Below are 15,764 nucleotides of genomic sequence, written 5' to 3' on the forward strand. Positions count from 1 at the left end.
TATGCGTGTGTGTATTCTTGTAAACTGCTAAGGTAAAAAGGTACAATGAGTGTAGTCCAGTTACACAGGTATGCAGGTAGAACTAATAACATCACCACTGAGTGTAGCTCTATGTGGAGAAATAACAATTACTGCAACTACTTGCTGCATATATTTCAAATACAAGTCAGAAACTTCAAACTGGAATATCCTTATGTATTTGCCAAAAATGATATCCAGATGAAAATGTTAATATCAGTCAATATTGATAATTGTTAAATGTCACATTATTATTTATTTTTAAGTTTAAAAACTGATGATAGCTCCTGAGTGAAAGTTGTGGTTTTAAACTTGTCTTTATGGTCACATAACGACAAACACAATATAACACTTTACAAATCTGAGGACGGTCAATTAGGTGTTAACCGCGTCACTGTGCTTGCACAATGCATGAGCAGTATATGGATATATATTGGACTTCTGTTATATTGATATTGACACCCTGCAGTCACCTATAATGCAAATATATTGATATCCTTTTATAAAGCAAAGATGATCAACATTGTCATGTGAAATGAGGAGTCACATGTGAGGCCCTTTGTGGCCTTCTGACACACACAATGCACTATTCACTTAAACCAGATTAAATACAGGAAGCAATTATAACTTTGTGATTTATTCGGCCACGCGGGCACATCTGTCATCCAGATACAAGATGATGTAAAAACAGCGGAACTGAAATACATTAAAACACCATACACCCGCTAAAACACACTGATACTGGACACACACAGCTAAAACCTGATGCATTCTCTTTGGTGCATTGTGTGCGTGACAACATCACAATGCTGCCTCTTACAGTTGCCAAGTGGTAACCATGTATTCTCAATGGAAAGGTTCACAAGATCAAACTCATATGTTAAATTAGAAGAAAGAAGGAAGAACCAGAGCGACACAGCTGGTTGTTGTTTCTAACGGAGAGTTTAAGGAGAAAACCATTTAATCTGTTTTCTTTCCAGCGGTCAGCTTGTCCGCGTGGAGAGCGAAGGTCTCGGCCACTATCAGAGGGAAGACTAAAGAGGCGTCTGCATACACCTGGGAACAGACAACAAAGCAGTGTCACTCCTCTGTAACATTGTTGTACTAGTGTTTTACGTTAAATGCTAAATTCATCTAACTGAAAGCACTTCCTGGTTTTCATGTTTGTGTTTTGGTGCCAAAGTGTACTCTTGGATGTAAATGCTGTGCAGACACTGCCCCCATGAGGCCAACGAGGGGGCATACAACTCCTTGGTTTCCACTAAAATTCCTCACCCTCTTTCTTAGCTTAGTTAAAGAGTTCTACTGTGATCTTGAATTATTTCTAAAAATCAAATTTAAATTCAATTCAATAGATGAAAGTAAAGCCATCAGATTTTTCAAAACAAACCAAACTATAGGAAATTAAAAGAGAAGAAAAATAAAATCAGACTGTTAACAATAGGATTATGCTGCTATGCAATTCATCATGCTCTGCACATCATGCATATCAGAAATTACATTAAAGTTATTGTTAAATAGAAATTGAGGCAGTAATAAAGTGAAGCAGGAGTGGGGAGATATCTCTAAATAAGGTCTAATAGAAATGTATTTGATGATGTAATAGTAAATGAGCCTAATGTTGACATTAGCCTGGTCCTGACCAACGCTGCCGGGATAAATCTCTGTACCTTGACAGGTTTGGCATCTGTTCTGATCTTGCCCCAGGATACGGCCTCATCAGGTCTGGCCCCAGAGTCGGAGCCATCAAACTCCTGACCTGTGTTTACAAACACTGCATAGTCGGCTCCGTTCCTCTAGAGGGAGACAGAGGAGAGGGAAAGTGTCTGTGAGGAGGTTTGCTTTGCTGTTATACCTTCTGTATAACCCTACTATGCAGCTGTACAGCCCGTCTTGAAGATTTAAGGAAAATGTCTGGAGTTCAGCGCATGTCTGAAAGCAGCTATGACAGTCATCTATGTAGTAAAAACAAAAGAGATAAAGATTTAACAGTAGGAAGTTACCATAAGATTAGCATTGGCTATGTGATGTTTGACCAGGCCTCCTCCCAAGATGATCATTCCCGATTTCTTGGCAAAAACCGCCTGGCTGTTCATCCTGCGGATATCTGAAATAAAGTCCACATTCACCACATGTAGTCCACATATATGACCAACTAAGACCGCTGCTGTGATCTTGTTCTGTACGAGTGATGTTGCTTTTTACCCTCCACTATGTCCAGTACCAAGCCAGGGTTCTTAAAAGAGTGGAAGTAGATCATGTCCCCCAGAGAGCCATCTGTCAGAGCAGGACTGAACACTGGGATATTATTCTGAAAACAATGGGGAATTAAATCACATTAATTTCATACTTGTTTTCTAGTCTACTGATTTCAATTGTGCTATTGATACTAAAGACAAAGACACAGGAACCACAGTTTATTCATGACTTAAACAAACTGACTTGTGTTGCAATTTATTTTAAATAAACTTGAGACTTTATAGTTAGACTTTGAAGCAGTTCATTTTTTTTGTGTGTGTGATGCCTGACAACATTACCACTATAAACCAGGACTCACCTTGTACGCCCAGTAGTAGACAGACTCAGTATTATTGATCTCCTTCCCGAGCCGATGGATCATTTTGGAGGGAGTCCAACGGGTTCCCTGAAAAATAAAGAAGATATAAACAATAATAGCAGACACATTTCAAAATTCCAGCTGCATTACTTTGAGGGAAACATAATCTTTGATTCAGAAAAACTACCAATACTGAAAAAAATTGTCACACAGAGAGAGACCCACCTCGGTGTTCTGCTCCAACAACATCTGGTCCAGGATGGGAATCACCCAGTCTTCAAACTTACAGTAGTTATCATTGGGCACCAAAAGGTTCCCTATTCTACACACCGAGAGATAAGTAAAAAAGAATAGACCTAAATTTAAGACCATTTAAGACCTTTATAATAACACTTAAAATAATATTTAAGACTAAACTCTCAATGGAAATACACAGCAAAACTAAAAATATTCTTGTTCCAAGTAAACACGTGTTAGACCCATGTGTTAAACATTGATCCCCATTGTCCCAAACTTAAAAGACTTTAGGCACACAGCGCTCTCCAGGCACTTAAACCTCCACGAGAACCCGTCATCATCAAGCCAATTATTATTATCAATTATCACATTGGATTCATGCAATTGGACGAAAAATTATTCACGGTATCCATCATGTGCCTAAAAAATCAAGACCCAGCCAACCGGAATTTTATAGTTCTTAAAGCCTTTTAATTTAATTGTAGATATTTTAAGACCTTTAAGGACCCTCGGCCACACTGTGTGTATAACAGTCTGGCTCATGTTTAAAGGGGACCTATCGTGCTCATTCCCAGCTCTATGTTGTTATTCTAGGACTCCAGTAGAGTAGCTCTTGATTGACAGTTCAATCGATTCTGTATCACTATTTGCCAACCTGTTAATTCCTCTCAAGCGGAGCTCCTTTCCGGGCAGGCTAAAGTCTCCCAGGTATGTGTGAGCCATACACTTGATAAAATCCTCCTCGATACCTCCAGCTGTGGTAACAATCACATCCACCTCACAAAGAGTAACAGAAACAAAATTGATTTTAGATGTCATTTGGGAGGCAGACATGGATAATTGTAACAAGTGCATGAATTTGTACCATTTTGTGCTCTGCCAGATAGCGGATGCTCTCCCTGACTCCGGAGCTGATGAGGTTGGAGGTGTAACCCAGGAAGATGGTGCAGCCCGAGTGCTGGGGGGATTCACCAGACTCAGCTCCCTCTCCTGCCTCCACTGGTTCAAGCCGCTTCTCTATCTGTGGGTCACGGCACAACAACAGTCACAATGTACAATGACAGACTAATGGAACGATGCTGAATCTGTATCATTTCAAGGGTTAGTTTTTCAACCCCAATAAAAACTAAAACAAACATACTTGCCTTTCTTGATATATATCGACACAAAGCTTTTACATTTTATGTGCCCACAGTGACTGTCACATTGTTTCAGGAAAGACAAGGTGCGGTTCTATTTATTTTTCTATTATTTTTGTGTTTACTGTATTTATTCAAATGAAAAAATATGTATTGCATTTACTTACCAAACACAATTTGAGAAAATAGAAACTATTTGCAAGGCTACTACAGGTAATTACCCCATTCCCCTCACCATGAGGTTGATCTGCTGGATGGCCAAGCCCAAGCTGCTGGCCTGGAAACCCGTGGTGAAGTAGGACTTCAGCACTTGGTGGAGATCGACCCCCTGGTTGAAGTCATAGCCCTTGATCTTGGTCATGTCCTCTGGGAGTTCGCAGCTGGGCTTGAGGACGGCTTCCATGGCAACAGAGGGGGCACAGTCTGCCATCTCTTTAACAAGAACAAAGATGTGTTAGCAGCATAATGACTGACGTGTAGAGCACAGGACTGAGCTGCTGAGCTTGGTGGGACTTTGGGGGGACCACAAGCAAAAGAGGTCGGGGGTCCTAAATCAAACCAAACTGAACCCACCACCATCCTCATCTTCTAATGATTCGTTTCATATCAAAATTATAAACAAAGTACATACTGTGCAAACACATAAATAATAATAACCTGTTCTGCCAAATGGAGGTGAAAAGCATTTTTTTGTTTTTGATCAATAGCAATTTAACAAAAGTATATATTTGTTTCTCATCCAGCTCAAAGTCAAAACAAGTACAATCCATGCCCCAGGCGTGTTTAGCGCCCCCTGCTGGTGTATGTAAGAAGCTCTCTGTGGAATCACAACAAAGCTGGAATTCAGTCAAACTGGAATCTTTGGTGAAACCATAGACTATATATATATATATATATATATATATATATATATATATATATATATATATATATATATATATATATATATAGAGAGAGAGAGAGAGAGAGAGAGAGAGAGAGAGAGAGAGAGAGAGAGAGAGAGAGAGAGAGAGATAGAGAGGAACAGTTCAACCAGCTCCAAACATCTGTTAGCATTAATCACCACGGTAGCGGGGCTAACAACAGCTACGACAGCTAAGACGAGCTCTTATATTAGCAACATTAGTGAGACGCAAAAAACAAAACGAGGTTACGTTGCACTGATATTGATTAAGTGAAGAAAATCTACATTTGTTATAAATTAGCCTCAGGGGGCGTTGACAGCGTGGCATGACCACAGACCGGTGGAGCGTCCAGCTACAAACCAGCAGGAATTACCATCACAAACTTTCCCACCACCGCGGCTTCTCTTCAGAAAATAATAATCCTGTGTGTTCCCAGCACAGCTCAGAGACACGAGGAAGACATGTGGAGGTGTATTAACATCTGTCCTGGCAGCACACGGTGCCCAAACACCCCAATAACACTCGTGTTTCCCCCCGGAGCTTGACACCAGAACACGGGTACGAGACGAGCTAACCGAGCTAACCGGCTGTGTTGTGTCTGTTCGCTTGAAACTCGTGAAGACAGAGGTAAAACTCAGCTGTTGTTGTTGTTGAAGAGACCTCAGGTTATACAGTTGTCTGAGAAGTGAAGAGTTTTCCACACACACGACAAACAGGTTTACTGAAGAGTTGTAAACATCCCATGTGTCGGCTGGAGTTAGCTAGCTGTCACTACGGAAAGCCGGAAGGGGCAAACCTGACAAAAAACGCCTTTCTGCTGCACATCCCACTAATGTAATAATCTTACTTTGCTTGCATTTATTATTATTATTATTGTTGTTGTTCTTCTTCTTCTTCTTCTTCTTCTAATTTTTTATTATTGTTGTTGTCGTATTTACGTGTTTTACCTTGTGTAGTTATTCATAACCATGAAATAATGTTTATTAATCTGTTGACAACACCAGAATTTATTCAAAACGCTAATGTGCTGCTGTTTTAAATTGATATAGTATCAATTAGTAGTAGTAGTAGTAGTTTTATGTGTTTTATCTATTCATAACCATGAAATCATGTTTATGAATCTGGTGTCAATACCAAAAATTATCCAGTAATTCAATTTCAATGTGCTACTTCTTTTACTTTAACCACATGTATTATTATTATTATTACTATTATAGGAACTCCGAATTTCAAAAAACTGAAAGACAGGTAGGGTGTTGATTGGCTGCAGGTTGTGTTTTGTCTTCTGTTTTCCATTCTTGCCACATACTGTAGTTTGCAGGCGCTGCTCTTTCATTTTCTGGGCCTCCAGACATCTACACACACATCTCCTGTGGCAACAGCGAAGACTCCAGCGTCCACACTCAGCTGGTGGTTGGAGACAGAGACAAGAGAGGTACGGGTGAGAGGGTGAAGGCACCGGTGGAGAAAAACATTTAAAAAATGAAAGTTATCTAAAAGATGTGGAACAAAGCACTAACCCCATTGACTTCATCTTGATGATGCAGTGTGCATAATGTCTTCGGAGGCACACAAGGGATGTGTACCTGCAATCCATAATTACAAAAGCATTAATTCTGTGGCAGAGTTAGCTAAGTAGGAGACATAACAGGGAATTTGCCTGATCCTACCTTGACAGTACGATCAGATGAACAGGTGTAGAGGCTCCCATGAGATCTGTGGACACCAGTGATCATAGCAGTGTGTCCCACATCAAACATAGACCCCTTGTCTTTTAAGGTCCCTGCTTGCATGGAAAAGGAGCGGAGCATGCCGTTGCTGTCTCCTGCCCACACCTCACTGCCACTGTAGCTCATGGACCGCAGGTAAGAAGTCAGCTAGAAAAGGACAGGTTGGGTCGAGTTGTTACACTGAGCAGAGAAGCACTAAAACAAAAGCAAATTACAATTGTGTCCGTGTGTTTGCAGCTACCCGAAGTTTCTTCAAGACTTTGCCTGCCCTGCGATCATAGACAGCTACAGTGTCGTCTGTACTTCCAGAGATGATGTACTTGTCATCTGCAGCCAGGCACATCACAGCATCACCATGGAGCCAGAGACTTTTCACCACGGGGCTGGCCGCTGCAGATAAAATTGTTCAGAAATAATTTCTTCAATCAAGTTCCTTGTCGATTCAAGTGTTTTGTTTATCATCTCATACATGATACTATGTATTGTTATTTGCACTTGAGGCACACTCAGCCACTAAACTGTCAAGCTTGTTAAATGTTAAACCCCCTCACCTCTGGTGTCCCACATGGTGATTCTCTTGTTCATTGTACCAGCCAGCAACACATCTGTCTGACAGGACAGGCAGAGGACAGCAGAATCAGTTCTGATTAGGCCCCCCACTGCACCACCTGCCTGCAGGTCCCACAGCCTCACTGAGCTGTCGAAGCCCCCTGAAGCCAGCAGAGACCCTCGAGATGCCAGGCACCAGACCCAGCCCCGATGGGTGTGTAACGCATCCTGTCTTCCCAATGTGTGCAGCAGTGTCCCAGTAGAGCCTGCTTGTAGATCCCACAGTTTAACATTCCAGTCTCTGGAAGCTGTGGCACAAACTTTCCCCTCTCCCCCGACAAGGAGAACAGAGTTGATTGAGTCATTGTGGTTTGTAGGGATGGTGATGCATTCCAGCGCTGGGAGTGGGCTAGGACTTCTGCAGGGTTGACTTTGTTCCATCTCTCCCTGTCTTCCATTACCCAGATTCCTGGGGTCAGCCAAGTTCTCTTGGTGATTAAGAGCACCATCTTCCCCATTAACACCAAACAGCATCCTGTGGTCCCTTTCTTCTTCGATCAGTGCTACTATATTCTCCACTCTCTCATTCAAATGTTCTCTTAATGTTTCTGGTTGGTCCTCACCTTCAATGGGCTGCATTTCACCGTCACCATCTTCTATTACCACCTCCATTTCTTCACCAGCACCATATGCAGCCTCCTGCACAGCGACCCTTGCCCCTTCTACCTCAGCCTCTCTGCCACCATCCTGTCCCTCTTTGCCTGCTCTACGGTCCTCCCCGCCTGTTGCTGCTGCCTCACTTGATTACTTTCCTCCTCTTCTTTTTGCCATCAGCTGCGCTCTGCCTTTCCAGCAGATTATCAGCTGCTCCATCTCCAGACAAGCAGTAGGCCAGTCAAAGTCCTCCCTTGGCCCCACTGGAAAGCCAGCTCGGGATCCTATTAATCTACGTGCTCGGAGTTGCCATGCGCTGCTGTCCTTTTCCAAATTACCCAATGTCAGGCAGACCTGAAAAGAGGAGAAGAAGAATGTCAAGAATAATTTCCAACAGATGGAAGAAATAGAAAGTCTTAAATATTCCCTGTCCACTGTCTGACGTCTAGTATCGCCATGGAGCAGTTTTGTATGAGTGGGTCCACATTTTCTTTTATCCAATGCACGCTCAGGATAGTGACATAATCAACTTCAGAACACACTTTCACGTGCATGTGCAAGATGCTGGAATGATAAGCAATCCTACCAATGGTGTTTACACTATTTCAACGATCAAAGAAATACAGCAATGTGCCATCCAAGGCAGGGAAGAAGACTGCTTGCAGGTAAACATGAATATAAATAATGAATAATGTAAAATAATCCTTGTAAATGTTTTAGAAAGGAAATATATCCAACATATTTCTTGTTTTGTGCAAACACAATTTTTGTTTGTTTACTAGAATAAGTCATCGCAGTACCTTCAGATTAGGAAACGCTTAATTCTGAAAATATATACTTGCTTTTTTAATTGTCAGGAACACAGACAACAAACTTGATTGAGGATCAATAACAGTGTTAGGAACATACAGTGAAAGAGGGAAATACATCACATTATAAAATCTTAACATAAGCAAGCACATAAGACGACAGGATATCTTCAAAGCATCGGGCCAATCGATCTTGAAAACGTACCTTTGGCAGCACAGTGCTGACACACTGTGCAGGAAGGTACGAGGCGATGTGGGTGACCATCTCCCAGGGTAAAGACAACAAGCCATTTGTCTCAGCGCAGGGTGAGGGGCTGGCATCTGCTGAGGATGGGTGACCGGCAGGCTGAGGACTGGAAGGGATGACAGGGACCAACATGACTCGTTTATCAGTGTCAGGACCTGTCAGTTAACTGAGGGTGAATGAAAGTCTTACCTCTGGAGGTCAGGCCCAGGAGCCTCATTACTCGGAGTTCTCACAGGGTCAGGACACGGTTTCCCCTGCTCTTTGAATGAGTCAGGTTCACACAGGTTCACCCTGACGTCAGACATCACTGTGTCTCCTTTGAAAAGGCAGTTGCCACGATTTGAGGCAAAAGATTTGTCTGGCCCAATGCTTTCAAGATCTTATTTTCTTGCAATACTTGTGTTACGATTTTATGTATTTCCCTCTTTCACTGTATGTTCCTAACACTGTTATTGATCCTTAATCAAGTAGGATTACAAAGGCAGCTGCCACACTGTTCAGAGGCAACTGCCTTTATTGCCACACTGTTTGGAGGTGGCACGTATGTCTATATGTCTCCCTGCCATCAGAGGGGGCTTGAGCTTGACCAGACTGCCATGGACAAATAATGTCTGAGAATGCAACTGCAGATTTCCTAAATAGTCAAATGTATTAACTCACAAAGGCAATTCACACTTGATTTGTCTCCCTGCCACTAATGAGGGAGCAGAAAACATGTGACACTGTCTAAAACAAAGACATCACTGGTTATAAAACACGTACAGATCATGACTAAAAGTTGATAAGTAGTTAATTTTTTTCACTTAACAACTTTAAGTCATTTTACTGCTCTCTATAACAGCATAATTAAATAATCTGTCATATTAATAGCTTCGGTATGAATGTATAACAGTTAGGAATTACCTCAGTAACTGGCTCAGATCAAGTCAAATAAATCGAAACCAAAGAAATACAACCAATGAATCAGACACTAGATTTTAATGACATCTAATGACAGCGTTAACAGTCTTTCAGTGTTTAAACATTGCATTCGACAAGTATATAGTGCAAATAATGTATAGTTACATTTATCCAAACAATTACGCAGACACACACACACACACCATTTACAGACATACCCTCAAAAACAATAACAATCAGTGTATCAGGACATGGATACAAATATTTCAATGTACATGAAGGATAATTAATGCTAATTGTGTTTTCTAACTAATGCTATAATTGCGTTAATTACACTTTTAAAAAATATCTTTGTTCGGCAGTGCAGCAAATTAAATGTGTTGTTTGGCCACATGTACCACAACTACCTTCATTTACACCCTTACCTTTTAATATTGGTTTGTTAAACGTTACATATTATGCTCATATTCAGGTTTTTCATTTTAATTTGGGGTTGCAAGATACATCTCAAGGATGTGCTGGGATGCATCATCAGTGATGTTCCTGGGGTCATTGGGGGTTTCGGGTCTTTAAACATCAGACCCCCTCACCCTGGTGACCCAACCCAGCAGCAACAATCCACAGGCTCGCCCTCTTTATCCAAAGCCACTGAGTGGCTTTCTCCGCAGCTTCAGTGATGGTACGTATGGCCCTCCTCTTTGCTGCTCCAGTCACTCCAAGCACTGCCAGAGCTTTGCAGGTTGAGCGCCAGCAAACCCCCCGACAGCCCACTTCAATCGGCTCGCAGAGAGCCCGCCAGCCTCCGCTTCTGCACTGCTCTACCAGCTCCTGGTATTTGGCATGCTTCCTCTCATGAGCCTCCTCCATGTGCTCTTCCCAGGGCACATTCAGCTCCCACATGATCACCTGCTTGGTGGATTCTGTGAAGATAATCAAGTCTGGGCGGAGTCTTGTTTGAATGATGTGATCAGGGACCTTTAGTTGTTTTCCAAGATCCTCTGTCAGCTGCCAGTCTGGGGCTGTGCACAGTTGGCACGTTATTGTTTGTGGTCGGGAATGGAGCTTTTCTCCAGCCTTTACGAAAGTGATGGTTTTCTTCCTGGGGTGATGTTTACTGGACTGAATGGCTGTGGCTCCAAGCAGCCAGGTGTTCCAGAGATCCCACCTTTCTGTACCGACGTGTCAATGTAATCGTTCTGTAAAAGGAACGTTGACAACCGCTGATACAAGATATTGAAAAATATCTTGCCTTCCATGCTGAGCAGTGATATAGTCCTGATCTGGGCCAAGTTCCTGCTCTATGGCTGGGTCACACAGGGTCTTGCGTAGGAAGGTGTTAACATCATCCGCAGAGCACTCGGGGTGGCCGCTCCACTTATCACGAGCAGTTTCCTGGTGAAGCCGAAGGGGTTGGCAATGAAGGATTTTTGCTTCTTGGCCCTTTGCTTCCCTCGTTTTCTGTGCCACTCTGCTCTGCGAGTTGTCATGAGCTTTTTTTCCTGAGGATCTCTGGCAAGTCTGCTAGTGGCTGTCGTTCCTCCTCCCTGGCCACCTTGTACTGCTTCCTGAGAGTTCTTAGTTCTCGCCGCAACTGTGGTATTTTTCTGGCCTTACAGTTCTTGTTGTAGGCTGTTCCCATTTTCGACGTGGTCAAATCTCTCAGACGCATAGCTGACAATGATGGTTGTCATTGCGTGCAGCTTTCTGTCAGCGTCGCACTTGGCTGTTGTTGGTACGATTTCACACACATCATCGTCAAACTGCTGCCACTCCCTCCTGTTGTTTGCTGGAGGCCATTTGATGCGCAGTCGAAGTACTCTGCATGGGGTCTGGGGTACAGGCACGTTGAGGGGCTAGGCTCTGTGAGTCCTGGCCATGCTTCTCCTGCGTCTCACCAGGAACTGGTCCTGTGCATTGCACCTGTTTCTCCTTGTCCAGGCATTTCATTCTGGCCTGATGGATTTTTAGTCCACGCAGATTCTTGCACTCTTTGCCGCAGATACATATTGCATTCATCGTTGTCTGGCTGTTTGCATTTGTCAAAATCCTCGGGTCCGTCCTTTCACTTGAAAAGGCTTACTTCCATTCTTGCCACATACTGTAGTTTGCAGGCGCTGCTCTTTCATTTTCTGGGCCTCCAGACATCTACACACACATCTCCTGTGGCAACAGCAAAGACTCCAGCGTCCACACTCAGCTGATGGTTGGAGACAGAGACAAGAGAGGTATGGGTGATAGGGTGAAGGCACAGGGAGAAAAAAAACATTTCAAAAATGAGAATTATCTAAAAGATATGGAACAAAGCACTAACCCCACTGACTCCAAATTGATGATGCAGTGTGCATAATGTCTTCGGAGGCGCACAAGGGATGTGTACCTGCAATCCATAATTATAATAGCATAAATTCTGTGGCAGAGTTAGCTAAATAGGAGACATACCAGGGAATTTGCCTGATCCTACCTTGACAGTACGATCAGATGAACAGGTGTAGAGGCTCCCATGAGATCTGTGGACTCCAGTGACCATAGCAGTGTGTCCCACATCAAACTTAGACAGGGTTTCTAAGGTCCCTGCTTGCATGGAAAAGGAGCGGAGCATGCCGTTGCTGTCTCCTGCCCATACCTCACTGCCACTGTAGCTCATGGACCGCAGGTAAGAAGTCAGCTAGAAAAGGACAGGTTGGGTCGAGTTGTTACACTGAGCAGAGAAGCACTAAAACAACAGCAAATTACAATTGTGTCCGTGTGTTTGCAGCTACCCGAAGTTTCTTCAAGACTTTGTCTGCCCTGCGATCATAGACAGCTACAGTGCGGTCTCCACTCCCAGAGATGATGTACTTGTCATCTGCAGCCAGGCACATCACAGCATTACCATGGAGACAGAGGCTTTTCACCACAGGGCTGGCCGCTGCAGATCAAATTGTTCTATCAACTTCTGGTCGATTCAAGTGTTTTGTTTATCATCACATACATGATACTATGTATTGTTATTTGCACTTGAGGCACACTCAGCCACTAAACTGTCAAGCTTGTTAAATGTTAAACCCCCTCACCTCTGGTGTCCCACATGGTGATCGTCTTGTTCAATGTACCAGCCAGCAACACATCTGTCTGACAGGACAGGCAGAGGACAGCAGAATCAGTTCTGATTAGGCCCCCCACTGCACCACCTGCCTGCAGGTCCCACAGCCTCACTGAGCTGTCGAAGCCCCCTGAAGCCAGCAGAGACCCTCGAGATGCCAGGCACCAGACCCATCCCCGATGGGCGTGTAACACGTTCTTTCCTCCCAATGTGTGCAGCAGTGTCCCAGTAGAGCCTGCTTGTAGATCCCACAGTTTAACATTCCCGTCTCTGGAAGCTGTGGTACAAACTTTCCCCTCTCCCCCGACAAGGAGAACAGAGTTGATTGAGGCAATGTGGTTTGTAGGGATGGTGATGCATTCCAGTGCTGGGGGTGGGCTAGGACTTCTGCAGGGTTGACTTTGTTCCATCTCTCCCTGTCTTCCATTACCCAGATTCCCGGGGTCAGCCAAGTTCTCTTGGTGATTAAGAGCACCATCTTCCCCATTAACACCAAACAGCATCCTGTGGTCCCTTTCTTCTTCGATCAGTGCTACTATATTCTCCACTCTCTCATTCAAATCTTCTCTTGATGTTTCTGGTTGGTCCTCACCTTCAATGGGCTGCATTTCACCATCACCATCTTCTATTACCACCCCTGCCCCTTCTACCTCAGCCTCTCTGCCACCATCCTGTCCCTCTTCGCCTGGTTCCCTGTCCTGCCCCGCCTGTTGCTGCCGCCTCACTTGATTACTTTCCTCCTCCTCTTTTTGGGCCTGTCCGGCCAACAGCTGCGCTCTGCCTTTCCAGCAGATTATCAGCTGCTCCATCTCCAGACAAGCAGTAGGCCAGTCAAAGTCCTCCCTTGGCCCCACTGGAAAGCCAGCTTGGGATCCTATTAATCTACGTGCTCGGAGCCGCCAAGAGCTGGTGTCCGTTTCCAAATAACCCAATGTCTGGCAGACCTGAAAAGAGGAGAAACAGAGTTTCCAATAAATCACATAATAAGTTTCGTGCCAACACAATTTTTGTTTGTTTACAATAATAACTCATCGGAGTACCTTCAAATTATGAAACGCTTTATTCTGAAAATCTATACTTGCTTTTGTGATTGTCAGGAGAAAATACAAGAAGTTAGGAACACAGACAACTAACTTGATTGAGGATCAATAACAGTGTTAGGAACATACAGTGAAAGAGGGAAATACATCACATCATAAAATCTTAACACAAGTAAGCAAGAAAATAAGACGACAGGATATCTTCAAAGCATCGGGCCAATCGATCTTGAAACCGTACCTTTGGCAGCACAGTGCTGACACACTGTGCAGGAAGGTACGAGGCGATGTGGGTGACCATCTCCCAGGGTAAAGACAACAAGCCATTCGTTTCAGCGCAGGGTGAGGGGCTGGCATCTGCTGAGGATGGGTGACCGGCAGGCTGAGGACTGGAAGGGATGAGAGGGACCAACATGACTCGGTTACCAGTGTCAGGACCTGTCAGTTAACTGAGGGTGAATGAAAGTCTTACCTCTGGAGGTCAGGCCCGGGATCGTCATTACTCGGTGGTCTCACAGGGGCAGGACACAGTTCACATAGGTTCACCCTGACGTCAGACATCACCGTGTCTCCTTTGTAAAGGCAGTTGCCGCGATTTGAGGCAAAAGGCAAAAGGTATCTCTTTAAGATTTGTCTGGCCTGATGTTTGAAAATATCCTGTCACCTTATTTTCTTGCTTACTTGTGTTAAGATTTTGCAATGTGATGTATTTCCCTCTTTCACTTTATGTTCCTAACAATGTTATTGATCCTCAATCAAGTTTGTTGTCTTTGTTCCTTACTTTTTTACCTGACAAAGAAGAACAACGGCAGCTCCCCCTAAACAGTGTGGCAACAAAGGCAGCTGCCTTTGATGTCACACATGACATCAAAGTCCATGTGTGACATCAAAGGCAGCTGCCCCTGCCCTTTTTCTTCCTGGAGAGAAAGTGCCCTTTTCGTTGGGTGCTTTTAAAAAAATTAATTAATCCTGTTTGTGCACAGTTTCCCTGTCAAACAATATTGACTGAATAAACAATCAAAATATTAGGTCGGGAGATTTGTCTCTACCCTCCCTTCCTCCACGTCTCCTGCACAGTGGTGAGCACTAGAGCTGTGAACATTTCTTGATTCTTAGATGTATCTCGATGTGGACGTGGACTCTGCATTGATGCAGAGACAGAACATAATCGATTCATGTTGTTTTTGGCGATGTCCCATCGCTGAAAAAATTATAACACCACTGCTTCAGGTAAGACGATCATTAAAGGTCTGGTTGTCCTGTGTCAGAGTCTCTGTTAGAGTCTGTTTCCTCCTTACTCCCCCTCTGACCTGCACTCACTTTACACTTTAACAATAAACACCATCACTGATCACAAGTTATTAGAACAAGTACAGGACTGACGTTTAATTTTTGTTTGTTTGAGTCGCTCTAGATTTAGACTCTTACTACCTTGCTCAAGGCTGGCAACAAAAAGGGAGGCTGCACACAGATGGGCAAACCTGCTACACAACACAAGACGTGACGCGCACAGTCAGGACATCAGGGTTAAGGTGACCGGAACGATCCAGAGTCAAGATCCGTATCTATTTCAGAATATAGGACTAGATGGTGAATATCCCATGTGATAATCAGTTTGTGTGTGAGGACAGTTTGTGTGTGAGGACAGAGACGAGCACACACACACACACACACACACACACTTGTTGACCAGTGGACTAATGCGCCTCAGTGCAGTGGTGCTGCCAAGGGGGGGGCCAGATGGGGCCATCTTCATACTGTAAAGGCTGTTATCAGAGTTTATCCCTTTAAGCCTTAGGTGCAGCACACAAGTCTAAACTGAATGAATGTGAAATCAGTGTGGAGATCACTGACCACTGTCATAGACTTACTGTTGTAGTCAGATTTTTTTAATTGAAAA

The 15,764-nt window shown here is 43.7% G+C and overlaps 2 protein-coding genes and 1 pseudogene across 3 annotated transcripts; all 3 read right to left on the reverse strand.

Moving 5' to 3' along the window:
* Positions 1–639: 639 nt before the first annotated feature.
* On the reverse strand, positions 640–5,659 carry dhps (deoxyhypusine synthase). Of its 2 annotated transcripts, none has more exons than XM_035181017.1 (10): positions 5,496–5,659; positions 4,187–4,383; positions 3,678–3,833; positions 3,468–3,589; positions 2,801–2,897; positions 2,576–2,662; positions 2,224–2,329; positions 2,022–2,125; positions 1,689–1,814; positions 640–1,074 (listed from the first exon to the last, which is right to left on the reverse strand). In XM_035181017.1, the coding sequence occupies exons 2-10, from the start codon at positions 4,379–4,381 to the stop codon at positions 979–981; spliced, it is 1,089 nt and encodes a 362-aa protein (XP_035036908.1). In that variant the 5' UTR covers positions 4,382–4,383; positions 5,496–5,659; the 3' UTR covers positions 640–978. The 2 variants fall into 2 exon arrangements, with proteins under 2 accessions (XP_035036908.1, XP_035036909.1); XM_035181018.2 differs by lacking the exon at positions 5,496–5,659 and adding an exon at positions 5,230–5,438.
* A 470-nt stretch (positions 5,660–6,129) lies between these two features.
* Positions 6,130–8,977, reverse strand: LOC118123552 (annotated as a pseudogene).
* A 2,706-nt stretch (positions 8,978–11,683) lies between these two features.
* Positions 11,684–14,279, reverse strand: LOC118123548 (F-box/WD repeat-containing protein 9). The gene is made up of 6 exons (XM_047343871.1): positions 14,106–14,279; positions 12,799–13,771; positions 12,505–12,653; positions 12,207–12,410; positions 12,057–12,122; positions 11,684–11,942 (listed from the first exon to the last, which is right to left on the reverse strand). Exons 1-6 carry the CDS (start codon positions 14,277–14,279, stop codon positions 11,868–11,870), a joined length of 1,641 nt encoding a protein of 546 aa, XP_047199827.1. The 3' UTR covers positions 11,684–11,867.
* Positions 14,280–15,764: the final 1,485 nt, after the last annotated feature.

This window comes from Hippoglossus stenolepis, chromosome 16, assembly GCF_022539355.2.
Source record: "Hippoglossus stenolepis isolate QCI-W04-F060 chromosome 16, HSTE1.2, whole genome shotgun sequence".
Classification (NCBI taxonomy): Eukaryota; Metazoa; Chordata; class Actinopteri; order Pleuronectiformes; family Pleuronectidae; genus Hippoglossus; species Hippoglossus stenolepis.

Coding starts and splice junctions, on each gene's coding strand:
- dhps (XM_035181017.1), bottom strand. CDS start 4,381: ATGGCAGACTGTGCCCCCTCTGTTGCCATGGAAGCCGTCCTCAAGCCC. Junction 3,590..3,677: donor ATCTGGCAGAGCACAAAATG/GTACAAATTCAT, acceptor ACTCTTTGTGAG/GTGGATGTGATTGTTACCAC. Junction 2,330..2,575: donor TCTACTACTGGGCGTACAAG/GTGAGTCCTGGT, acceptor CATTGTTTTCAG/AATAATATCCCAGTGTTCAG.
- LOC118123548 (XM_047343871.1), bottom strand. CDS start 14,279: ATGTTGGTCCCTCTCATCCCTTCCAGTCCTCAGCCTGCCGGTCACCCA. Junction 12,654..12,798: donor CACCATGTGGGACACCAGAG/GTGAGGGGGTTT, acceptor TTTGATCTGCAG/CGGCCAGCCCTGTGGTGAAA. Junction 12,123..12,206: donor CATCTGATCGTACTGTCAAG/GTAGGATCAGGC, acceptor TATGGATTGCAG/GTACACATCCCTTGTGCGCC.